Genomic DNA, 27,738 nt, shown 5'->3' with positions numbered 1-27,738 from the left:
CATTAACTCGTAAATTCTCCTTTAAAAAAACGTATGATTTCAAGTATTTTTCATTTTTGTTTTTAAGCAAGCAAACATGCAACAAGCATGCACTTATATCTATATCAAGCATCTCTCACTATATCAGAATTAAAATGAGACAGGAAGTGGCATGGAACTAGGACACGCATTTATGGCATGCATCTGTGTGAGAGTTTATTTCACACGGAGAATGTGTTCTGTGATAATTCTTTTATACAATACTTTTGCTTTTCATTTTCTGTATCAACTTTTTTGAAAAAGATTGTTATTGATATTAACAAATATCTTTTATCTTTAATCTCTGTCCTTCCCTCATTCAATCAAACTTAATAAGTATACATATGGGGACAGTATACAAATAAAATAAGAAAATAAAACAGATATTAAACACAAAAATATTCTCGATAAAGACAGAATTGTACTGTAGCAAAGAATAAACCCTCTTGTAAAACAGTGCCACCTTGTGGCAAAAGCTGTTATGTCCTTTAGATGCTCGAAAATGTTTGCATTCTTCACTATCTTTGATTAAAAAAATTGTAAATGTTTCTCTTGCCCTACACAGATCCTAAAATTACTTCCCATAAATATACTTGGCTTTGTCTGTAAACGTGTACAAACAATAACATACACAGCGAAACTTCAGACACAGAGCACTTTAATAGAGCCAGCCTGCCACAACAAAAGAAAACACAAGACAAACACATAAAGAAATAAAAATATTGCCTGTAGATCTTCACAGTCAGTACCCTAGAACACAAAATGTGATGTTTATCAGTAATAGGTTCAATCTCAAAATAATGCTTTACGCATAAACAAACCGAGACCACTTATCACCTGCTGTTATCAAAAGTGAATAGGCGAGAAATCGCAATGAAATGTCGGCTCTGCTTCGCTGACTCTAATTGGCAGGCTGTGTCCCGTGTCTTCAGATTCTGCCTTAACATTGGGCAGCAGGGGATCTGGGTTAGGTTTGGATAGGCCGGGAGGGTGCGCACCTTGTAGCTGGATATAATGTTGCTGGGATAGCAGCTGGGGGTAGTGGCCCTCATGACCCTGTGATGACAATTGTGGGCGAAACACCGTCTGTGTAAACTGACCCGACTGTCCGTACACATCAGTGGTCCAAGGGTGGGCCTGAAATGCTTCATACAAACACACATCACATATTAGTGATTTGCAAATGGTGTTGAAAAGTGTGTGTGGTATGTGCTGATGTTTTTCATTTACCATGCACTCCTGATTGCAGCAGCATTTGGTTGCCGGTTTGAGACTGGAGGTAGGCGTGCCCACTATTGCTGTAAGTGGGCACAGCACTGTTAGTACCCGTGGTGAGGGGTAAATACTGAGCACTGCTGCTTTCAGTGGGGTTGGGTGTGAGGTAAGGAGAGGGTGTAAGGTAGGACAGGTGGGAGTATTGGGGCAATAGCGTGTTGGTCTGTTGGGGCATAAGACAACTGGTTTGCTGGGGTAACAGTGTGTTTGTATGTTGAGGCAAAAGAGTGCTGGTTTGCTGTGATAATAAAGTGTTAGACTGCTGAGGGAACGTGTTGAGCTGAAAGTTCACAGAGCTGTTTTGAGAGGCAGAGGTCATGTAGTCCAGCTTTAAAGAGGAGCCCAAACCATCATAGTCAAAACTGCAAAGAGCAAAAACACAAAAATATTACTTTCCAGTAAAAATGATACAACATTAGAAACAAGATCAACTTAAGACGCAACATATCATAAGATATTTTGACTTTAATATATATATATATATATATATATATATATATATATATATATATATATATATATATATATATATATATATATATATATATATATATATATATATATATATATATATATATATAAATGTATTTTAGGTATAGGCCTAAACCAGTGAAAAAATATAGTCAGACTGAATGCACTTCCATTAAAGAAGTCAAAACATCTCATATGGTTTTGACCCTTAAAGTGGACATTTCACAAAACTTTTTTAAGATGTTAAATAAATCTTTGGTGTCCCCAGAGTACGTATGTGAAGTTCTAACTCAAAATACCATATAGATAATTTATTATAACATTTTAAAATTGCTACTTTGTATGTGTGAGCAAAAATGTGCCATTTTTGGGTGTGTCCTTTAAAATGCAAATGAGCTGATCTCTGCACTAAATAGCAGTGCCGTGTTGGATAGTGCAGATTAAGAGGTGGTATTATCAGAGGCGGAAACTACTGAAGTATTTCTCTGCACTTACTACATAAAAGTCAATTTTTAAGTATTCATATTTTACTACACAAAAGTAAATTTTTAAGTAATGTATAAACAAACATTCCAAAGCATATTATCATAATTTTTACTCCACTACATTTCATAATTTCAAGTTTTTAGTTAATATTTAATATTAAGTAAATTAAACATCTAGTTTTTTTTTACTTTTACTTAAGTAAAAAGTATGTTTGTGCTTTTATTCAAGAAAAGTAAAAGTACACAATTTTTATGTAATAAGGTATTAAATCAATTTTAATATGCAATATAAAATGAATACACAGTATGATTCTATGCTTTAGAATGTAGTAAAAATTTTTTAGTAAAGTAAAGTAAATTTTTTCCCAAGACAAACACTCATTTACACAAATTTACTTCTCTCTGGGTATTATCCCTATCTGACATCACAAGGGTAGCCAAATTTCAATGAGCTATTTTTTCACTTGCTTTCAGAGAATGATTTACCTAAACTAAGTTACTGGGTTGGTCTTTTTCACATTTTCTAGGTTAATAAAAGCACTGGGGACCCAATCATAGCACGTAAACATGGAAAAAGTCAGACTTTCATGATATGTCCCCTTTAAAAAAAAATTCCCAGATAAATTGTGACCCGGCCTGTGAAACCCAGTGAAAGTCGTTTTTTGTTGTTTACTGTCCTGCATAATGTAAAGAATATTGTGTGTAAATATTACCTTGATATGTTTAATATTGACTAAGTAAGGTCATGTCAAAGATTGAAATCAATGTAAAATCAATGATTGTAATCAAACTTTGATGCTCAAAATCTCATAAATAGATTATGAAACTTTAGCTTGGACTTCACAGACAAGCATAATAGGACTAAAAGTTTTAAGTAAGTTGAATTAAAAGTTTAGTTTTTTCGAAACACACTGATGATAACTCCAGCACTGTTTGCAACATATTTACAGTAAATGATTACGGCTGCATCCAAATACCCACACTTGCGGTCTTGGCCACTCTAGAACGATGCAGGCGACAGGAAGTAAGTGCGCAAGACTGTCCCATGTCTTAAGTGGCCTAGTGCAGTGCCCTTTACCCACACTATCTAAAATACTGTTTCGGAGCGGTATTGAAGATTAAGCGTATCCCATCATGCATCATGTTCTGGATGTAAATCGTAAGACTTTTGGCCAAACCTCACGAGACGTCACGGAAACTTTTAATTGTAAGTTAATAAATGTATATTACATAATTTTGGTAGTAAAACGGAAAGTGTTGCACATTTCATTTGTGCAAACATTGTTATTTTGTAAAACATCTGCAACTGCTTTTATCACATCATTAAAAGCAACATTAACTGTGTTGTTAATTCAGGGAGTTTTTTTTTACAGTTGCAAAGAATTCTGCTTCGAAAGTTTCAGATTAGTGTAGATAATAATCTACAAGTTCAGCAAATGTTAATCAGAGTGTTTATGTGTTCATTTTATTTAAAGAAAAACTTATTTAACTTATTTAACATATTTCAAGTAGCCCAAATAAAAAATAAATATGCTTTGGTGCAAATTGCTTCCACTACCTGGATTTTAACACTTGATAAGTATCTCCCAATGGGTGAATGATTCTACATGCACGTTTCTGATCTTTACCCCCACTATAACACTTTGGGCCAAATACAGGAAATACGTCATATGCAAGTAGTCAAGTGCAATGACCCCAAGTGTGAGTACTGTATTTGGACGCAGCCTATATTGTCACTGCTTATAGCTGACATCTAGTGGTCAATAAGGGAACTGCAGTAAATGAATAATGGAGTTTTACACAAACCCAGTATCAGTCTGTAGGCTCAGTGGCGTCGTATCTGTAGAGCTGGCTTCACTGTGTTCAGGTGTGTCCAGCAACAGGGAAACAGTGTGAGTGGGTGGGTTGTACGTAGTGATGAGAGGCAAAGATGCGCGCCGTATCGGTGGAGGACTGTGCATGGGAGGGGGCATGTACTCCAAAAATCCTCCTTGAGAAACACAGGGTCCCATATCAACACAGGCTGGATCTGATGCATTCACAGAAAAAATATATATATAATTTGATAGACAATTCACACACTGATAATGTCTGCTAAATATTTCAAATGTATGCTTGTTTGTTCAGGTTCATTCAGATCTAATTAAATATACTATTACTTAGTCCTAATGTATTATTTTATTTAAAAGTCACAAGGGTGGATTTACAGACAGGGCTTATACTAGTTCCAGACTCAAATGCATGTTTGAGGTGCCTTAATTTAAAAACACAGACATATCTTAACACAGTGGTTCTCAAACTGGGGGCCGGGGCGAGATGGTGCCAGGGGGCCCCAGTTTTATGACATTTCATAAAACACATCATGAATTCTGTGTAATTAAACCTAAAAAAAAATAAGGCTACTAACCAACAGCACTACTTTGTATACTTTAATGTGTTTTGTCTTATTAAAATGTTACGTTTTAGAACAAATTTGTTATAAAAAAATGTGGGGGGGCCGCGAAGGAATGCACCATATACAAGGGGGGCCGCACGCTGAAAAAGTTAGACAACCACTGTCTTAACATATATCAATGCCACTGTTTTGTAACAAGATGCACACCAGTATTAATTTTTTGTAAGGTATGTTTGTAAAAACTACTTAAATGTAATATAATATAAAGGCATAGTCCTGGATTAATCTAAACCCTGACCCTTAGGAGTGGTTTCCCGGACAAGGATTATCTTAAACCAGGACTAGCCCTTAGTTTAATTTAAAAATATAACTAGTTTTAACAAACATGCCTTACTAAAATCAGTACTTGTGTGCAAATGAGGCAAAACAAAGAGCACTGATGTATTTTAAAATATGTCAGGTCAAGTTGTTTTCAGTTTGGACAGCTCTTATATTTATTGTAGTCTAGGACTAGATTAATGCTGCGTTTACACTAGCCGCGGTAGAGGCGTCAAGCACGAGTGATTTCAATGTTAAGTCAATGTGAAGACGTGTTGATGTTTAGCGCGGCACGGTAGACGTGATTCTGCGTCATTCGAGCGTCTAGTTCACACGAATGGCGTGAATTGAGCATTGCTGCAGAAAATGCGCAAGTTGAAAAATTTGAACTTTAGCGGAAAAGGCATGCGTTAACCAATCAGGAGCTTGGTTTAGTAGTGACGTTATTACAGAAGTCGAGAGTCGAGTCAATGACTAGAATTTCACGCGCGAATGAAGCGAGTACACTCAAAATGTTCAAGCGGCAAACTACACGCGGTAGATGCGATTATGATGCCTCAAACACGGCTGGTGTAAACCCACGGTAATCCTGCGTTCAGACCAGTCGCGGTAGAGGCGTCAAGCGCGAGTGATTTCAATGTTAAGTCAATGTGAAGACCCGTTGACGCATGTCTGGACATCTCGGGGCATGAATGAGCCGTATAGTCTCTCATTGGCGCATCTAGTTCGCACAAATGGCAAACACTCAAGTTGAAAAATTTGAACTTTAGCTGAAAACGCGTTTACCAATTAGGAGCTTGCTTTAGCAGTGACATGATTACAGAGAGCGAGCGGAGTCACAGAAGCCCCTCCATGACGCAAATTCAAACGCGTTCAACTCGAGCGAAAAATTCGCATGACACGGAGTTAAATCTCGTGAGTATTCTAGAGCGAGTAACGTGATACCCCGCGTTTGGTGTGTACGTACCATAAGGGCCGGATTCCTGGACAGGGATTTTGCTATGTACACACCAAACGTGGGGCATCGCGTTACTCGCTGTAGATTACTCGCGGGATTTAACTTCTTGTCATGCGAATTTTTCACTCGAGTTGAATATTTTCAACTTGGGCGAAGACAGGTTTGAGGCAAATAGCGCACGTTTTCATGGCAAACGCACCGCCCATATCCCGTCATTCGCATCGCCCCACGCGAGGACGCGTCTGATTGCGTCTTTTTATGGACTTTGTATGTAATCTACTCCGCAAATTGTTGAACTCGCATCTGGTGTGAACCCACAGTTAGTGTCCTAAAGTCCTGATGTGTATGAATGTGTGACCTGGGGCACTGGTGCAGCTGGTCAGGAAGGTACTGTATGGGGGAAGAGTGTTTCCAGGCTTAGGATGCTGAGGTGCAACAGCAGGACCTGTGAACACTTGCGGTCTATGCACCGATGCACACACATACAAAACAATTAACACTAGTGATTACATGCATCGGATAACTTATTATTAGTGAATATGTTTGAGGAGACTGACCTGTTGACTTGGACGCAAGATTGACTGCGACTTGGTACTTTTTTTGCTGTGGCTTTTGTGGTTTTTCTCCATTTGGCTCGACGATTCTGAAACCAAACCTGTTACAGAAAACAGGGGACTCATATTAACACTTTAAAGAACATTTGATTAACTTAAAAATATATATATATTTAGACTGGTGGTTTCTCAACCGAGGGATAAGGCCCTTCAAAATGTCTCAAAATAAATTACAACTTCAGAACTTCAGACAATTTCTTGCACTGCAGTGTACAACTTTGCCAAACAAAATGAACAATTACTGACTTTGACAATGGTGGATCTTGTAGTTGCAAAGGTTAAGTGCTCAGTTACAACAATACACCAATTTAAGAGAGAATTGTATATCTAAAGAAATGAATTCTAGTGAGCAATGACCATGATTCTCTGGGGTGTAACGCCGATAGCTGCAGCGATCTCTTTTCTCTTGTCTCCATCAGGATAATGATCGTCCTGAAACACACGCTCCAGCTCCTCCAACTGATCTATACACACACAACAAAACCAAATGTACCTCAATATACATCCATAAACATAACACACCCTTATGTGCATATACACCAGTCTTACCAGTGCTGTAAAAAGTGCGTGTTTTCTTCTTCGGAGGCATCAGTGGGGCATCGGGCCTGACGGAGGCTAAAGTCTGTGTGCTGGTCTCTCCACCAACACACTGCAGAGGCAGCAACGGGGCCGTTCTGCTGTTGAAACGTGTTAAACGTCGAGTGTACACCTGCCTCAGTGTCACCTCCACCTGCCCTGTGGATGCCACTACGGCTTGGGGCTCCGCAGCAGGGCTTCTATCGTACGGCCGTTTTCGGAAGCACGGGGCCTCCAGATGGGCCTGTGGTGGGACTTGAGAGTGAAGCAGTTGCTGAAAAGAGAGCGTGGTGGGATTTTGAGGTGGTAATGAGAGAGTTAAAGGTCTGGGTGGGGATTCAATAGGAGGCTGGGGTAAATTTGAAGTAGTTGGGGGGCATAACATAAGTTCTTCGCTCATACATCTCTCCACTGACTGCTCACACACCATCACTAGATCTATGGTACAATCAGGGCCCATTTGCAAAATACAGTCGTCCTCTAAAGATGCGACCCCCAAATTGGTGGTCTCTTGATCATCATCTGTTTTTGTTTGGTTATCTTCTAAACCTGCTGCTGTATAGCTGCCATCCACTTCACCTTCTTTATATTTTTCGTATTCTGATACAAAATCTACCTCCTTGTTTTGCTCTTCTCCTGTGTTTTTCTGTTTAACATCATGTTCATCCTGTGTTTTCTCTTCCTCAAATGTCTCTGTTTTCCTGTCGTCAAATTCTTGATCTTTGGTCCAGTGTTCCTCAGGATTGTCTGATTTTACCTCAGCATTCTTCTTTAACTCCTCTGATACCTCATTTTCAATCTCTTCCTTCATACTTTCTTCTTCTTTATCACCGTTTACGTCCCTCTCATCATCCTGCTCTCTGTGTCTGTATCCACAGTAACCTCTCTGTTCTTCATCCTCACAAAGAGGAAATGGATCATCTGTTAATATAAACAGGACAAAATAGACAACTAACAGTACAGTAACCATAAAACTTGAATATGCAATGATTCAGCTTTGGATTGAATTCAGTATGTAGTAGACGAATTCAGTAAAATTTGTAATATTAATTTAATTCAATTATGAGAAAAGTAGTATGGAAATAATAGAAAACAGGAGAATAATGAAATATATACAATACTTATTGATGGTATTGATCATTGTACAAACTTGGGTGGGTTAGGCTGTTAGAGCTTTTAACCAATGTCAACCCAAGTGTGTGGTAAAAACAATTTTTTTTAACTTTAATTGTTTCCTGTACTTTATTAAAAAATAACATGAAAAATACCATATGCCTAGTATTCTTTAGTATTAACTATAGTAAACTCTAGTAAAATTCGTAATATTAAAATTATATGTAAAGTTAGTACAGTTATTTATAGTTAACAGTACTGAAACGCTAGTGTACATTAGCAATTACCACACTATTTTATACTACAATTAACTACAGCTTACTACTTAATTATACTAGAGTATTTATCATGTTGGTAGTTACGAAACAATACAAGTTTATTTTTTCATTTACGACTTTCTTCACGTGCGCGTGAATCACTAATTAGACGATAAGTTGACCCTCCGCCCTATGTATCAAACCATTAGACATTTAAGTCCCGTGTAGAAATGAGACCAATTAGACAATTATCAGCTCATTTACAACAAATGACCCACCGTAATCACCGGCAAACAAGGCATCTTCAGCCATCTTGTTAACCACAGGTTTGTAACATTAAATAACAGTGAACTTGAGTAAAGCGCAAACTGCACGTTGGCTATGATTGATAACCTGCACGAGCTGCTCATCTTACATCACGTGATTCGAAGGTGAGGCGTTTCCGTTAAGTCATCGCGTGTACAGGTGCATTCCTCAATCCGCGCGATTTTATATCGAAATAAACATTAACGTAATGTATAAGTGATTTACCAACTATCTTAATTTTTTATAAATTTAACTGTTTTAAATTAAAGGATTTTGTGTGTTAAAAATTTAAACTTTTTTAAAGGGATAAAGAAATTCGTAATTTCTTTACCCTACAACTTATTTTGTGTTCAACAGAAGAAATAAACACATATAGGTTTTAAAAAAATTAGGGTGAAGAAATGATGACAGAATTTTCATTTTTGGGTGAACCATATGCTTTTTTAAGCTTTGCGGGAAAATGTAAGTGGGTCATCGAATCAGGACCATTTGCATGTTTGGAATCGTCAAAATTGAAGTTGATACTTTTTAACACTAAATTTATTTAACACACACGTTTTACTTTTCAAAATGAGTATCTCAGGTAACTATTTTTAACATGGTTTCTTAATGGATGATGGAGGCATTTTGATAACAGGACTGAAAGTAACAGGACTTTTACATGAGTTTTTAGCATAGATTTAGCAAATACATGAAATATAGCTGCAGTAAATATGTGCTAGCATAAAGACACTTAGCAAATTCTAGTGATTTACCATAATGTTTAATTTTAAAATAATCTGATAACATTAAAGAAATAATATAGGTAACAGGACTGTACATTAAAGCTGACAATCACAGTCATAGCAACAGTATCATAAAATATACAAAAAAGAAAATGAGAAAAGTGACTTTTGATCATGACCTTCAGAAGATCCAGATGATGTCACTTCCTCTTGAAAATGTGACTTGAGGGATATTCCTAAATTTTTAGAGCGGGGAACGTGTTGGGTAACAGGACTGACTGACATCCTGGGGACATGACTAAAATGTGCATTTTTATATAAAATATTATGACTTTTTCAATGGTAAAAAAATATTTAAGCAAAGATGTGATATGGACCCACACAAAAATGCAAAAAATAAAGATATCAAGATATCTGTTTGCTTTATTGATTGAAAAGTAAAGTATAGAGAGCAGGGACAGATAAAAAATGCTATTATTTAGTTTTTATTAATGTTTTAAAATATTTAGTTTAAATTTGGTGTTAGATTAACATGCAGGACACTTTGCTTAATAATAATTTTTTTTTTTTTTAGTAAGTTTTCATGCATTTTCATACTTTTAATGTCCTAGGGACAGCAATATTACCCATTCGGAGTAAGTAATACACTAGGCTACGTGTAAATCGAAATAAGTTCAAAATAAGAAAAAAAAACACTAATCTGGCGATATGCGGTTCTGAACAAAACATTTAACACCAAAATAAGGCTCAGGCTGTATTTCTTACTTTGAATTTGTTAAGTAAATGCATTTGCTAACGTGAACTAAGAATGAGCAATAGTTTTTCAGCACAACTAATCTTATTTGATGTTAGTTAATGACAAAACATTTGTTCATTTTAGTTCATATAAAACAATGAATACATACATTTTGAAACTAATATGAACTAAGATTAATAGATTATAATGTAATCTTCATTGATAGTTCATGGTAATAAATTACTACTTAAATAACTACACTGGGTCACTATTGGATAAACACATTGCTGGGTTAAAATGACCCATTATTTGGGTCATTTTAACCCAGCAATGTGTTGTCCAATAGTGACCCAGCCCTGGGTTAAAAACAACCCAGCATTTTTAGAGTGTAGGAGAAATAAAATCTTTTTGTGAATTCTGACATCTGTAGCTCCTTAAATGTATCGTTCACCCAAAACTGAAAATTCTGTCATCTACACACCCTCCAAGCCTGTAGAAATGTATTTGCAAATATCTTACTTTGTGTTCAGCAGAACAATCAAGCAGGAGCACCATTGACTTCAAAAGTAAGAAAAGAAGACTATGAAAGTCAATGGTGATCCAAAACTGTAACATTGCTCAAAATATCTTTGTGTTCAGCAGAACTAAGAAATTTAGATGAAAGTAAATGACAGAATTTTCATTTTGCTGGAACTATCCCTTTATCTTTTAAGTGTTACAAACTTAAAAAAATGAATGAAATCACAGCAGCTACAAAGATAACAATCAAGTTTTTATTTAGAATAGAGTGGCATATTAGTGACAGAATTTTCTCTTTATACACAAATCAACCAATGAGGAAAAACAAACAAAAGTTCTTTAAAAAATGTGCATGTATGAAACAACGCTGGGCGACCATCAGACCAGGACCATGCTGGTCTGTGATTGGCACACAGACACAGAAAGGCCCGCCTCATATTTGGCTATGATTAAAAGAGTGAGAAATTACAGGTAGAAATGAGTAGAAAAGACAGTATTGCAAACTCAACGTTCCACTGACATCCACAAAGTTTACACAGTGACCTCCAAATAATCCTGTGTGGACAGGTGCACATTAGTTGTTGGAAAGTAGGGAAGATTAGATTGTAGACGTGGGGGTAACAGCTGTGAACGTCACTGCAATCGAAATATTTAACCACCAGCATTAACAACAGCTTGAAAAGAGCCTATTTTTTGTCCTTTGCTTTAAAAAAATTGTGTTAAACAATCATCATGTCTTAAAACCTGATTATAGGCTTGTAATTATGTTTAGCATAAGAAATCCATTTCGAACATTATTCCAGCTTTTCTTTTTCATTAACAATAGTGAATGCTGAGGACTATTTTGTCCTGACTTGGTCTTAAACACAGCCGAGTATAAATCCTGCATTAATAAGAGAGAAAACTTTAAGAATTTAAAATAGGACAAGATTTGCTCAGTTTCCAAAAGTTGTTACTATAGTAATTCAAGCATAGGTGTGCTGTGACAGCTTAGAAATTCCCCTAGGTCCTATTTAGTAGGCCCAGACTGTGATATTCTAGGTAAAAATGCTTTGCATTTGTGCAATTGTGTATTATAGCAATTTAAGTGTGAGACAATGACAATATGTCCCCACACTGGAAGAACTACTGGCGAGGGAAACAAACTTCCAGATTCATCATCACACATACAGTATACACACTCTCCGACTGTTAAGACATAAGCATACAATATTTAAGATATTTAAGTACAGCTGCACAGGTGTGACAATACAATCTCAGATTGAAGTACAACCACCCCGTATGGATGCAACCCCATCTCCTATCCCCCAAAATGTATTAAAGAAAACAGTGTGGAGTCTTCAATGTGCTTGGTTGATTATGTATGAGTGTGCCTATGGGTAGTTTTCCTACATAAAAAATCTTTACCGTGCATTCTAAATGCATGATTTATGATATAGCAGGAAGAGTTATTTGATGTCACGTTCCAATGCAATGCCAGTTTTACCCTCAGCTTTATAAAATGGCAGAATATAACTATAATGTTAATATATTTTAAATGATGTGTGAATACAATTTCATCATTTTACATCATGTGCTACAGCTGTGAGCACCACTGACATCATACAACATGACATCACGCATACATTCGAAGCGTGTCAACCACAGTCCCGTGGCACCGTGCGTGTTCTGTTGTTGATAGCTTGTTATTGCTAATTCATGCATTTCTAGTCGTTTCGTTTTTTAATGGATAAATGTATCACAAGCAACATTTCAACAAATAGAAAACAACAAATAGAAATAACGCTACCTCCTGCTTCATTAAAGGCTTCCAGCTTAGATATTTTTATGTTAGACACCCTAAATTTCCCATGAACCATTAAGTTAATGTTTGCCTTGCATCTGTTAGCCACAGCGATAATGTTCCAGTCCTCCCCATCAACCCTATCTAACAGTTTTCCTTATTAAAACCTTATCTTAAAGAGCTTACAATAAAAGAATGTTGTTTGTGTTGTGTGAAAATGTGCAATTCTGTATTAAAGAGTGAATTCTGACAGATAAACCTTGTGAGTTCGTGCCTTGAAAACGAAAACCAGAGACCAACTTATCAGTGAAATGCTAAAGCACTGCTCAAAACATTTCTCAAGGCTGATATACAGTCATTTCTCTGGAATGTATATTAACAGAAACACTTCACAATGTTACGGAAAAAATAACTCGAAGATGTAGATTTCAATAGCACTGCATTTGTGTGGATACCAATAGCGTGTTTAGCACAATAGTATGATAAAACCAAAAGTGGAGTTGATATTTACACCGATAAAACCTTACTGCACAGCTAAATAGATAATATCCTTCACTACGAATATTATGATCACCATTTTCCTTCCATTCAGAGCTGCTGATATATTATTGATTATTACTATTGATTACTAAAGTCTTTATACAGAGCAGAGGAGAGGCTAGTCCTCTGAATCTATGCATGCGTTCCCTCACAGCAAATCTTCAGTGTTTTTGTGTGCTGTGTTCTACGTTGTACATGTTTCGGGTTCCCTTGCACCAATCAGACGACGATGCTGCAGACAGCAGGACCTGCATGCTTTCGCCAGCAGAGGGAGTCAGACTGTGTGTGTCTGCATTCGTGTATGTGTGTGTGTATGCGTGTCTACGCTGAGGTCACAAGGGGCACCTTAGACATACATCACACACACAAACACAGACACGCACATCACTCTCTGCTCAAGCTCAGTTTCTAGCACCAGGGATATGGAAGGCACCAAACTACGTTGGATCACTGACCTTGGTGACAGAAGAGCTCTCTTTACTCCTAAACTTTTTATTTTTTCCTCCCAATGACCCCCCTCTCAATTATTTTTCTCCTCCCAATATTTTCATGCTGTTTTATTTTTATTTTTGCTCCCATGTTTTCTGTCCGAGAGGAATATTGTGCAGAAACACATTTGAAACGCAGTGTCTTTACAAAAAAGATTCAGATCTTCATAGAACAACAATCCTAAACATATCAATAATAATGTGTTCTTAAAAAAAGTTCTCTTTGTGTACGTGTAGACTCCGCCCACCCCACTAATAGCCCCGCCCACAGCCACTTCTATTTTTTTCTACGTTGGTCTTTTTCAGGTTTTTTTTTCTTTTTTTGGAAAAGAAAGTCCAAGTCTGTGGAATGAGAGGCACTCTCATGAGAAACGAGGGCATAATGGGATCAAAGGGAAGGGAGAGACAAGGGGGGCGGAGGGTTGGGGGAAGGGGCAGATAAAGATGGCAAAAGGTTGGACAAATGGAGGAGAATAAATGCGCAGATGTTAGGCGTAGAATTCTTCCTGCTTGTCAGGTTTCTGGTAGGTGACGGTGGCTTGTTTGGGTTCCTCCAGTGTGTAACTGCCTTCGTCTTTCTTTTTCATTCGGTAGACGAGTAACATGACAAGGAACGCAGCGAAGAGCGCTCCGACTACACCTCCGACAATCACCGCTAGAGAAAGAGAGAACAAGAGACATATGATTACTTCCAGCATAGGATGCTATTAAGATCCTTCTTCGCTGATCTGTTTAGCATTGATATTACTTCTGTGAACCAGAGGACCCAGTTTACATCTGTAGACAGATCTTTAAATCAGATGTAAACTGGGAAATAAACATATATATATACAGTAGTCGCCAAAAGTGTTGTCTTTGGCAGGTGAAGAATTTGTACAATATTTGTTTTTAATGCCACTTCGGGTAAAATTAAACCATCAAAATATAAGGTGTATGGTATAAAATAAACAAAACACTACACTTTTAAAGGGACACTGCACTTTAAAAAAAATATGCTCATTATCCAGCTCCTCTAGAGTTAAACATTTGATTTTTACCGTTTTGGAAATCATTCAGGTGATCTCTGGGTCTGGTGGTACCACTTTTAGCATAGCTTAGCATAATCCATTGAATCTGATTAGACCATTAGCATCGCGCTAAAACATAACCAGAGTTTCAATATTTTTCCCATTTAAATCTTGACTCCTCTGTAGTGACATCGCCCACCAAGACCATCGCAAAATCAAAAGCTGCGGGTTTCCCAGGCAGATATGGCCAGGAACTACACTCTCATTCCGGCGCAAGGGGTTGTGTACACCAAAACTTTTACAACGCCGAATGCCAGCTGTTTTTCAGCTGAGTGCCAGCTTTCTTCAGCTAAGCGCTTTGGTAGCTCTGATACGTCAGCTGTGAGAGGGTTGGTTGCTGTGATACTTGTCCTGCCCCACCTCCACTGTGATTGGACGGCCGCGTGAGAACTGACATTGACGAGCGGAGCTTTTCTTCCAAAGTTGAACATTTCTCAACTCTCGGCGCTCAACGCTGAGCGCGGAAAAACCGTCGGGCGCCGGTTTTCAGCACGGAAGAAAACCGCTAGCTGCTGGCTTATTTGAAAAACACAGCGCTTCCATTGGAAACTATTGAAAACATGCGCCGGCCGCGGGCGTAAAAGTGTTGGTGTGCACAACCCCTAATAATAAGCACTTTGCTGTTGTGCCATAGATGCAGGAGGCGCAACGATAGTACGCAGCACCCGAAAATAGTTCCCTTGGTAACTTTTAATAGCAGGGGACTATTTTCGGCTGCTGCGTAATATCATTGCGCCTGCTACAGCCATGTTACAGCAGGAAAGTCCTTGATTATTACGCCAAAATGAGAGTATAGTTCCTAGCCATATCTGCCTAGAAAATCGCAACTTTTAACTTTCTGTCTGTCTTCGTACACAATGTAACTACAGAGGAGTCAAGTTTTACATAGGAGAAATGTGGAAACTCTTTGGTTGTTTTTTAGCGCGATGCTAATGGTCTAATCGGATTCAATGGATTATGCTAAGCTATGCTAAAAGTGGTACCGCCAGACCAGAGATCAGCTGAATGGATTCCAAAATGACAAAAATCTAATGTTTAACTCTAGGAGAGCTGGAAAATGAGAATATTTTCAGAAAAAGTGGAGTAATATTACAGCATATTAGGGAATATAGGTTTATTCGAATATACAAAAAATGCATATAAAAGGCTCACATGTAATGAAGCATACATTAACTACAAGTTAATAATACTTGTTGATCCTCTTTTGTGGTAATATTTTCTAGTCATTGTCCTTGGTTATGCCTTTATAAACTTTGCACATGGAATTACTTTTCAAGCCTTTTTTTAAATTCTCAAAGCATTGGTTTGAAAAACCAGAGCAAAAAAGAGCAAGAGAGAGTCAATTGTTCAAAGTTTGGCCACAACTGTACATGATGAGCATACATGGGTGATTCTCACGAAACCATTGAAACAGCACGGCACTAATGATTTTAGCTTTAAAATGTGTAATATAGTAACATTAAAAAGCATCAGAATTAACACAATACTGTGTTCGACCTTGCACAATGTGTGATTTCAACATAAGAATTTATAATTGTAAATTTTATCTCATTTTCTGCTGAAATTCTCATTATTGAATGTGTCCGGCTGTGTTTGAACATGCGTTATGTTTTAATTTAATCAAATTAACACAAAAATATTAAGAAAAAAAATAAATGGATGTTTTGCTAGACTGCTTTAGATGACAGAAAAATGAATGTGTCCATGCCTGATGTTCTCATCCTCCGCAACACTTTTTGAGAACAGTTTAAGCACACATACAGAATTTTAATAAAGTTTGATTTTGAGTGACCAAGCACATGGACCAGTTACTTCAAGATGGCTACCAGGTAAGATCATTTTTTTACAGTTAATTTAAATATTGTCTTGTCAGAATGCTTACACGACATTTTGATTATCATTACCGCAACAGATGCTTATTAAATGTTAATTTAATTAATAGAAGCATAATACTTTGATTTTAAATGCATGTGCAGAATCCCCAAATTATGTTCTTTCAGGTTTGTCATGTCATTTTGAAAATATGTCAGTGTTGATGTTTTCTGACTGTTACGGTAATGAGATTTTTTAGGACTCATTTTTTAAATTATGTTACAAAAAGTGTTAAATGATAAGTAAAAGTTTTTAAATTAATGTTCCCATTTACTCCAGACTTTGTTTTTCAATGTCTGGTGGGAAAAAAAGTAAATTTAAGGAATTTTTACATTTTCATGCTTGACATTTTTAAAACCAAATTTTCGTGAGAATCACCCACATATATACATGATTTAAATCATGCGAGTGTCGTCTTTCAATATGTTTTATGTTCATTTAAAAAAAATACAATATTGTGGCAGCCATGCCAATGAGCAGTTATTAGTGTTTGCTTCACAATTGAGTTGTTTCACTGGTGTATAGTTTGACCTAAACATACTACACAACAAAAATATAGAGACAAAATCTATGTTTAACTATGTATAAAATCCAAGCCTAACTTGTTTGTCCAAGCAATAAAGGCAAAGTACAAGCTAAAGCCAAACTAACTCAAAACTACATCCTGCAACTCCTATATCCTTTACCTATGACCAGGAAGTCCGCAAATACAAAAGCAAATAACCCTCCAATCAGAACAGCTGAGGAGAGAGAGAGACAGCCAAAATATGATAACAAGAAGAGATGAGATATGCAGACAGAGATAGCAAAACATAGGCAGAAGATGCTGTTCTCCACAGAGACAACTAAAATAAAGTCCATTACAGACTCACCACCTTGAAATCTCAAGAGCTATGCTGTTATGAACAACAGTTATTCCAATATATAATGCTAACAGCTAAATCTGCATTAACATCTAGTAATGGGGTCTGCAAATAAATTGGCAATTAAGCCCACTCTTTGTTTAAATCTCCTTTTGATTGCCAACAATGCTGGACAATACTTTTAATACGATGTGATTTTCAGTTTTTTGCATTTGGCAGATGCGTTTATCCGAAGCGACCTATAGTGCGACTGTGTATGTTAAATGAGTGCACGTGGTCCCTAGGAATCAAACCCATGACCTTGTCATTGTTAGCACTATACTCCTACCAGCTGTTCTGCCAGCTGAGCTACAGGCAAAAGCAATTGCTTGATATATCCAGAAAGAAAAGGAGGCATGTGTATTGGATATATCTTTTTCTGGATTTAAATCTACTTATATTAGAAATAAATTTGCTTATGCCGACACATAATCGAATATCACAATTTTCTTTTATGCACCCAGCCGTGCTGGTCTAAAATTTCCATATATAAAAGGCATTTTTCATTGTAAATTGATATTTATGAACTTGGTCACAGGCTTAAGGATAACACTTATGCTCTTAAGTATTTTGTACTTTGTGTATAGCAGAAAGACAACACAAACAAACAGACAGAGAGACTCAGACAAGCCCCCCAAAAAGTTTTAACTGAATAAGGGTTTGGATGAGGATTGATTTGTATCAGGGGTCAGATGATAATCTCACCTATCAAAACTTCCTTCCGCTCAAGAATGTTTTTCTGAGGAAGCTGAGCAGCTGAACTTCCAGCTGTATCTACTGTGTTGCCAGTCAAATCGGGCTCTGCTGGGGCCTCTTTGCCTTGGTCGACCTCGTTGCCTTGACGACTTTCAATTTCAAAATCACCACTTGGACCTGCTCCTGCGACTTCATTATTTACAGTCTCATATGTTGTTTGTGCCTAAATGAGGAAGAGAAAAAATAACACAAGATAATGACTTCTCACAACTGCACAATACATCATGTGAAGGTGAAGAGAACATTTCCAGGTAACTGGAACTAAAACTGCTGACTGACTTTCCTAAACTCTCTTATTTTTAGATATAAAAATGTATATACAGTATATGAATATATATTATTATAAGAAGCAGATATAGCATCCCCGATGGAAGTGTGAATTTGATGTAATATCCACATGAGTTTTTTATCTGAAGCATGCGTGTAGTCGCCTTTATGCGCCAAAGTGAGCTTCCGGTCTGTATTTTTTGGTGATCTGATCTCTGAAACAAATACCTTGTCGAAAATAAAATCTTTGGTTTGCTAAAGACGAGAGGAGATGACGAGCATGGATCACAACTTTGCGGAGAGGTTTGGCAGCCAGGCAAGAATTCAAGGACCTGTAGCTAACATTATACATCAGTTTTACACAGTAACGTTAGCTGAGTGTTATAGTCAATACGCGTTAGATATGATATATGAACCAAGGTAATTTACTTATTTATTTTTCTTGTTATTAGAAATGAACTACTGTAAAAAAGACTAATTCTACATTAATTCCAAATGTATGGAAATCTACCCGAAGTTGCATTTAGTCCAGAAAAGCCGTTTGTGTGTGTTTTGACAGCTGAAACGTCTATAAAGTCTGCATTTTATGTGATGTAACAATTTAAAATAAGGTTGTATTTAACAATATTTAATGCATTAGCTAATATTAGCAATATAGTTGCAATAGCAATATAATTTTTCAGCATTTATTAATCTTTGCTAAAGGCGGGGTGCGTGATTTAAAAAAAAACTAGAAAAAAACTAGAACAGGGAGTCGGGCCGACTACCAAAACACACTTGTAGCCAATCAGCAGTAAGGGGCGTGTCTACTAACCGACATCGTTGCCTGGGCTGTGTATGTGTGACGCGGGTCTATCAACAGAAGGTCCAGATTCTATTGGGGGGTAGGGGCGTGTTTGTTTAGATGATTACAAATATCAACATTGGCTTTCAGAGATCATGCACCCCGCCTTTAAAGGAATAGTTCACCCCAGATAAAAAAAGGATTGTCGTGGCGAAATACGTAGTCAGGAGACATGCAAGAACCAATGATTGTCTTACTGTACGTAGTACGTACAGCCAATATGCCACTATTTTAGATCAAGATGCGTTTACATTCAAACGTATTGATACGACGTATCAATCACGAAATATACTTAAAATATGAATAGTTTTCTTTCACAAATGTATCATTTCAATTTAAAAGACATATTAACCCACCAGAGTTTATGGATTCCTTTTTTTAATGATGAATGGGTTAAAAAAATAAAAAGGTTGCTATTCAGTGTAATTACAAAGCTAGGAAGAGCTAAGATATTATTTAATATAAGACTGAATGGCTGAAAAAAGAAAGTCACATAGCCCTAGATGGCTTGAGGGTGAGAAAAATATGGACTGATTTTCAATCTGGGATGAAAATCTGGGAACTATTCCTTAACTTTGTTAGTTATTGAACATGAACTTATGTTAATAAAGGTGGAGAAGTAATGTTAGCTCATGTTAGTTTGGGGATTAAAGGCGGGGTGCATGATTTTTGAAAACACTTTGGAAAAGAGAGTCGGGCTGACTACCAAAACACACTTGTAGCCAATCAGCAGTAAGGGTCGTGTCTACTAACCGACATCGCTTCCTGGATTGCGTATGTGTGGGGTGGGTCTATCAAAAGAAGGTCCAGATTCTATTGAGGTAGGGGTGTGTTTGTTTAAGTGATTTCAAATGTCAACATTTGCTTTTAGAGATCATGCACCCCGCCTTTAACTAATGTTAACAAACACAAACCTTAGTGTACGTCGAACTTATTAACATTAGATAATAGTGTAAATACTTAATTCTCATATAACATGATTTCATAAAAGCTGCATGTATAAAAATAACGAGTAAATGACGTTTATTAAAGCAACACTAAAGAGTTTTTGCTCTTTGCTCCCCCTACAGGTTAGAAGCGGAATTGTCCATTACCACTGTCGTAAATAATTTAGGCTACTGCAGCAAAGCTGGCTCTGATTGGATTGTAACTTGCCGTAAAGCAAGTTTTTGTAGTTTTCACTCGAACTACAGGACCGCGAACCGATGGTTGGAAACTTCTTTAGTGCGGTTTTGGCTGATAGATGACTGCAAAGCAAATGTGAAAGTGCTGTTCACCCTGTTTCGAGTGGATTAACGACTTTTTTGGAAAAGTGTTTTGGTGTTGCTTTAATAACACACAGCATGTCAGAACGCAGGAAATAGCGGCCATGTCCACATACTGTAAATGCACATGTGCGCTGTACACACATGAGAAGACACATTTGCTCTGTACAGCCCCGATGGAAACGAGAGAGCACTTATGGAACGGAAGTATTAATGTCGGATAGTACTAACACCATTTGTAGACTCTTGTGCATTATATTACTGCAGTTCTTGGATTAGTGTCTAACCTGTACTGTCGAGCTCATCACTAAACGTGTGCTGCTTTCAGTCGGGGCGGCTCTACTGGGTGTGGTCTGTGGTCGGCGTGGTCGTAGGGGGACGGTGCTGGGAGTGGTCGGGGTGGGCCGTGGCCTGGTTGGCTTAGCCGTGGTGGACGCAATGGTGGTGGGTAGAACCTCGGTGGTCGTGATGCGAGCTGTTGTTGTGTCCATAGTGCTGGATGGTTCTGATGTGGTCGTTTCTGTAATAATAAACCGTATATCTTCTTCCTCTGTGATGTCGGGGTCCTCCAAGTCACCAGTGGCTACTGTACTCTCATCCATAGCTGTGGTTGAGTCCACGGCCACCACAGGAACTTCAGTAAGGCGAGGTGCGACTGTAGCCTTTGACCTCTCTTGTTCACGTTCTACTTCCTGCACATTCTCAGCTTCCCTATCCTGCTCCTTCGGCCTCTTCGTTGCCTCCTCTTCAATCTCCTCAAACATTTTCTCACTCTCGAATTGGGTGTCGCTGTCAACTTCTTGTCCCAAACCGCTTTCTCGTTCTACCTCAGGTGGAGGTGGGCTACTGGGCTCTGCAGCTGGAGAAGCAGAGGGGGCGGGGCCAGTGGCCTGTGTTGTAGAAAGTGGGAGGGGCTCCGCCGTAGTGACAGACACGCCTGCTCCAGTCGGACTAACATCTATGTCTGGCACTGGAAGCATAGAGAAGGAGAAAAGAAAACAGTCAGGCAGGGATCAATACTGTAGCCATTTTAGGCCGGGTTAATGTGTCATATGATACCTTGCAGGAGCGTCTGCAAGGCATCAAAGCAACCTTTAGATTGGTCAGCACAGGAATGTGAACATCCCCATGGCAACACATGAATAAAATATCAATAACCTTGGTAAGAAATACACATGCACACAAAAGACACAAAGAACAAAGCAAAAAGCATCAGAACAAACAAAATCTATTCATTATGCAAACACACGCATACCTTTTATGTGGTTGGTTGTTATCAAAACTATTATATTTCAACTTTGTTCTTTTGTTAAATAAAGGTGACATGTCTTAGAAACATTTTCCATATCTACAGTATTAACATGTGCACCTTTCTACATGCCTTTATGTGCAAATCTATTTGCTTTATCTTTGTCTCGAGCCAGGCTTTACATTTGAAATAATAAAGTCATGATAAAAACATGTATACCATAAACCAAACAAAATGTCAACTTAAACTTATAATTTCGAAATAATTGCCATCAAAGTATCTTATAAACACAATAGGTAGGTTTACATCCAACCAAATAATCTGTTTGTTTTCGTATTGATGGCTCAATCTATTGAAAGGGGTGGTGTACTTCGATCTGTGATCCGATCAGCAGGAAAAAAGTATGCATGTAAATGCATGAATATTAGTAGTATTTTCTCAATTGGATGCAAAAATACATTGTGCACATGCGCAGAACAATTATTCTCAAGTTCGCTTCTTATATTTACCTCATATTTACGTCTACACAATTCTCACAGAAACATGCAAGGCAATGGCAATGGCAACACGCATTATAAAGGAAATGGGTTCACGCGCTATACATTCTGCAGCATTCACGTGTACTGTCATAACATTAGGCTACATAAAGCAATAAAATGACGTTCTGAAAAACATTTTTTCATTGCCTATATCTGAAAACATCTTAAGAACAACTTCTTAATCTCCAACTCAGCTTTGTACATTTATCCAGAGATAAAGCGTGAACTCGACGAGAGATGCTGTGTTTGCACTGGGTGGCGTTGCCAAGTCCTCTGCTCTTTTTGAGTTCAGATTGGTGCGACTGTTTAAAATGGTTATGTTTACATGCACAAAATATTTGAGAGACTGAAGAGTGTTTTATACGAAGAAAGTGGGAACCACAACAATTCCTGCTGATCAAGTGATCGTATTTACAAAAAAAATAAGGAACATAAAATGATGACTAACAAAGACAATATACAAATATTTGGAGAAATGCATAAAAGCGGTACTTTACTTTAAGTCTCTAAATTTTGGTCAAAGTAAAAGAGGCTATAATAAATCTATGAAGTTGTGGGAGGAATGTGTTACAGAGAGGGGGTGAGAGAGAAAAAATGCAAAGGGAGGACAAACAGAGTGAAATGATTGAGACAGCACAAGATGAAGAGATTGAGACGTTGAGTTGTGAGAAGTATACCAGCTGGTGAGGGGATTGGAAGTCGAGGCTGGACTTTTAAACAAGACAGCTGTGACCTCTTAATGAGTGATTCACACTCACACACATCCTCTAATGCTTATGAACACACCAACTCAAAGTGACACATCATAAAAACACATCAGATATGTAAAAGCACACTCACAGCCAGATCCAGAACCAGAGTAGAAGTCTTCATCGTCATACGGCTCATCACCAGAACCCTCCTCATCCGACGGCCGAGATTTACGACGCTGAGCCTAAAGACAGAAGCAGAAAAATAATGAGTTTTGTGATGTCAATTAGTAATAGACTGATAAATCAGCCAAACAAATTAATCAACCATTTTTAGATATTTTTCTCTTAACAATAGCTGTGTTTTATTCTTTTTAAACTTTTGCCTAGTGTCTACTGCGGGCCCTGTAAATACTGTGCTTGTTTTAAATTTAGGGTTTAGTTCAAACATGGTGGCATTGCGGCAAAGTCGATTAGTACTGTTTTTGCATGCCTATAAATAATTGCTTTGCGTGTATCATCATGAGATCCAGAACCAATGCGATTCTACGTTACTAAGATGCTGGTATCAATAATACGAAAATGTTTTAAAAGCTACATAACCTCAAAGTAATACCGGCTTTCTCTTACAAACATATTGTTTTGCTTCAAAAGACATATCATTTGGATCATTTAGATTACTTTAATGATGGAGGTATGTGCTTTTTGCTATACAGTACACATATATACATCACTCACCAGTACCAATTTTAGACACACTTCAATGAATGTACCATATTTTACGGACTATAAGTCACACTTTTTTTCATAGTTTGGCTGGTCCTGCGACTTATATTCAGGTGTGACTTATATGTCAAAATTAATTTATACTGACTAACATGAACCAAAAGACAACATTACTGTCTACAGCCACAAGAGGGCGCTGTATGTCACTCCTGTAGCCTACCTCTGAAAAAAACTGAAACATTAACAAAGACAATGGAGAAAGACTTAACAAACAAAATCCCCCCCAAAAGAATAAACATTTTCTAAATAAATGTGACTTATATATGTTTTTTTTTATCTTCATGACACATTTTTTGACTGATGCGACTTATACACCGGAGCGACTTATAGTCCGGAAAATATGGTATGTTTCTCATATTCTTAACTCTTTCCCCGCCATTAATGAGTTAACTCGTCAATTAAGAGAAAACGCTTCCCTGCCAATGAAGACTTTTTCTGACAATCCACAATACCGCAATTATCCACCAGGTGCCGCTCTTCCGCAACTTATACAAATATTTTATATTATATTTTCTGGAAGCCATTAAACTTTTGTGAAAATTATGAAAAATGCTGGCGCTGGCTGGCTGGCAACTTAAAAAAAAAATGCTGGCGGGGAAAGAGTTAATGGCCATTTGAACAAGTTTTATGCATAAATGCTCAACTTATTTTTGAGCAAAAATAAACACTACAACTTATTTTAAAGGTGTAATGTGGGGGTTTTAGCGGTATCTAATGGCGAGATTGCAAATTGCAACCAACCTCAATTTAGAAATGCAAAGAGAAGCTACAGTAGATATCAATAGGGATGCACCGAATATTTAGCCACTGAAAATGGCCCAAAAGAGCATTTTCAGTTTTCGGCCGCAAGACTTTTATCACCGAAAGAGACTTTTAAATCAAGAGGTCCTTCTATAAGTCCCACATTGGACCTTTAAAACTAACATATACATATTGGACCAGATGAAGCGCAGTACATGAGAAATGACTGCTGAAAAAGTATTCAGGTGGATAACACATGAGCACTGAGAGAATGCCAAGAGTCTTCAAAGCGGTCATTATCATAACACAGGGTAGCTGCTTTGAAGAAGTTAAAATAAGATACAGTTTGTTTGTTGTCTTTTCTGGTCACCGCACAATTGCATGTTGTCATTCCAGTTTTAATTGGCTTCACTGCCTAAAATATAGATATAAAAACTTGTTATGCCTAATGTTTGTTTGGTACTGTATATAAAAAAAGTATATCGGCAGTTACTGTACGTGTTTTCAAAAATACAATAAAGATAAATCAGCAAAGTTTGGATGTTTGGGAATTTGCATTCCACAAAGCACAAATGTTCTACATGAAAAAGCAATGCATGATGTAGTCAAAGTGCTCATGGCAATGATATTAGTATAAAGCATTAGTAAGCATTAGCATAAAGCTGCCTCTCTGTTCCTGTTTACACTTGGGATTATGGTTTGTTTCGGGTGATATGATCAAAAGTGGTCACTTCGAAATACAAGTGTGAACAGGTTTCAAAACGTTTTGTGATCAGAATACGAAAATGACATACGGAGGTGGTAAAAACCCCATATGATCCCCTGACAGTTGTAAATTTAGTTTAACTTTCGATATCAAATTATTGTGATTATTTTGTTCAAAGTAGTTATAATAAGCAGAAACAATAAATTGTTTGTATTGGCTCCACATATATTAATACATTGCCATGGGAAGGGATGTAAACAATCATTTACATGTAGCAGAAATCATAAAATCAGAGTTCCTGTTTCACTTCCCTTTTCCTCAATCAACCTTTAACTCGTCTGGTCCAATCCTTCCCCCACCCTCATGACTGGTTGCTCTCCATTTCAGTAACACCCCATAAACACTAAAACCCATAAAGTCTCCCATGCCCTCCATATAATCCCCCACACATAAACACATGCTGGGCCGAAATGCTCTTAAAGCTGTCCGTCACATCAGCATTTCTTTAAGCCTTAGTACACATAGACACTATTATGATTGCACTCATTTCTGTATGTGGCATAATTACATTGTGTTTTTTGTAAAGTCGATTTCATCTATGTAAACATGCGTCAATCTTTTCTCCTGTGTATTCAAGATCTACCATAGGCAATTTTTTCGTACCACATAGGGCTGAGCAATATTGCAAAAAATTAATATAGGGGTGGTTTCCCAGACAGGGATTAACTTAAGCCAATTTAATTAAGAAATACAATTAGTTTTAACAAACAAGCCTTACTAAAAACATTACTTGTGTGCATTTTGAGCAAAAACAAAAGGGCACTGATGTATTTTTAGATATGTCAGTGCAAGTTGTTTTTAGTTTGGACAGCCCTCACATTTATTTTAGTCTAGGACTAGTCTAATCCCTGTCTGGGAAACCGGCCCATAATGTATTATTGTAATAATACAAAAACAATTTAAGATATTATACTTGTTACAGTAAAATGATACATTTAGGTACAGAGTAATATTAACAACATGTACCAACTCCAGCGTTTAATATTTAGGGTTTTTTTAGGATTAGTTGCATCAAATAATGCTTTTGTTTATTGCTATTATAAGTGCATGTAATGAGTAACAAAGACACTATAAAATAAAGTTATTACTATAAAATACCTATTGTTTTGATTTTAAAATGTGTAAGAACCATAATATTGACATGATCTCAAAAATTACGTGAAAAAGTAATGAAATATTTTGCTCATTTTTTCTGTGTCATTGTCACGTATTTCCGCCATTTTACGTGTCCATGCCACGACTTTCTCTTCGTGTCAGTTTCACATATGGGTTACTCGACTGTTGTCGCTTCGGTATGGTGTTAGATTTGCTGTTTACTTCAAGCATTGGTTTATACTATTTTTTCGTATGCTTTTTAAACCATTGTCGCCTGATGTTAGGGTTAGAGTTGGGTTTGGGTAAGGATAACCTATAATCATTTTATGTAACAGAAAGTCGTTCGAACCCCAAACCCAAGCGACAATGGTACGAAAATAGGAAAAACAGTGGAGTTACCAATACGTAGGGCTGTCATAATGATTAAATAATCATATCATCGTGATTGTTTAAACTCATCGTGATGATTTCATATCACCTCAATGATTGCACATCTCTCTAAAAACACAAGGGGGAGCTGCAGCGCCTGTGTGAGACTGTATCAGATGGTGCTCCTTAACTGACAGTGTAACGCGATGCATTGCAAAGCCATTCAATACAGTAAAATAACAGCATTTAAAGAAATGCTGCAAATATTTGATAAATAGTATGAACTGCCAGGTAAAACATACATTTCCAAAACAGCAATTCCAAATTAAGGGAAGTGAAAGATGCTATTTTTTAACATTTTTTTTGTAGCCACTACAGACATGCGGTCCAGTACTAATATGGCCTTAGTAGAATTGGCTACTATTTAAGACCTGTTCTGGTATAGTTTATTTTTATTGCATTTTTATTTTCAGTTGTTTTTCAGATTTTCTTTGTTTTTTAAATTATCAGTTTTTGAAAAATGTATTCATTAAATAATTACTTTTAAATATGTGTTATGTGTATTAATATTTAATGCCAGGTAAAAATATTTATGTGTAAAATTATTTCACGAACAAACTGTAGGAGAATTAAACGTCAAAACAATTAAACAAACAATTAATCGTCATAATTGTCACAATTTCGTGACAGCCCTACCAATACGTGAAACTGACACGAAAAGAAAGTCGTGGCATGGACACGCAAAATAGCGGAAATACGTGACAATGACACGGAAAATTAGCAAAATATTTTGTGACTATTTCATGTAATTTGTAGGATCAGGTTGAACACATGTATCTCGGTAAAAACAATCAAGTAATGATTTCTTTACCGTTTCTCATTAAACCCATTGAAGGGTCATATTTAATCATTTTCATTACCAAACATGCACTGGCAAGCACAAGAGATTCTCAC

At 37.1% G+C, this 27,738-nt stretch overlaps 2 protein-coding genes across 3 annotated transcripts in view; both read right to left on the bottom strand.

The window, feature by feature from the left end:
- Positions 1-659: 659 nt before the first annotated feature.
- Positions 660-8,920, bottom strand: nobox (NOBOX oogenesis homeobox). 2 transcript variants are annotated; one of them, XM_055220753.2, is made up of 9 exons: positions 8,759-8,920; positions 7,084-8,031; positions 6,892-6,998; positions 6,478-6,575; positions 6,279-6,382; positions 4,056-4,239; positions 1,249-1,655; positions 856-1,163; positions 660-768 (listed from the first exon to the last, which is right to left on the bottom strand). In XM_055220753.2, the coding sequence occupies exons 1-8, from the start codon at positions 8,790-8,792 to the stop codon at positions 865-867; spliced, it is 2,181 nt and encodes a 726-aa protein (XP_055076728.2). In that variant the 5' UTR covers positions 8,793-8,920; the 3' UTR covers positions 660-768; positions 856-864. The 2 variants fall into 2 exon arrangements, with proteins under 2 accessions (XP_055076728.2, XP_055076727.2); XM_055220752.2 differs by having other exon boundaries at positions 4,056-4,278; positions 8,759-8,919.
- A 2,086-nt stretch (positions 8,921-11,006) lies between these two features.
- Positions 11,007-27,738, bottom strand: part of sdc3 (syndecan 3) — a 36,987-nt gene continuing 20,255 nt past the window's right edge. The window contains exons 2-5 of the mRNA XM_055219803.2: positions 23,179-23,272; positions 20,838-21,520; positions 18,124-18,337; positions 11,007-14,232 (exon numbers count right to left, since the gene is read on the bottom strand). Coding sequence (XP_055075778.1) covers positions 14,066-14,232; positions 18,124-18,337; positions 20,838-21,520; positions 23,179-23,272 — 1,158 coding nt within the window. The 3' untranslated portion in view covers positions 11,007-14,065. The remainder of the gene's footprint in view (positions 14,233-18,123; positions 18,338-20,837; positions 21,521-23,178; positions 23,273-27,738) is intronic.

The sequence above is a fragment of the Misgurnus anguillicaudatus genome, chromosome 20 (assembly GCF_027580225.2).
Source record: "Misgurnus anguillicaudatus chromosome 20, ASM2758022v2, whole genome shotgun sequence".
Taxonomy (NCBI): Eukaryota; Metazoa; Chordata; class Actinopteri; order Cypriniformes; family Cobitidae; genus Misgurnus; species Misgurnus anguillicaudatus.
Note: the sequence above shows the minus strand (reverse complement) of the source record. Positions and strands in the feature narration are given on the sequence as shown.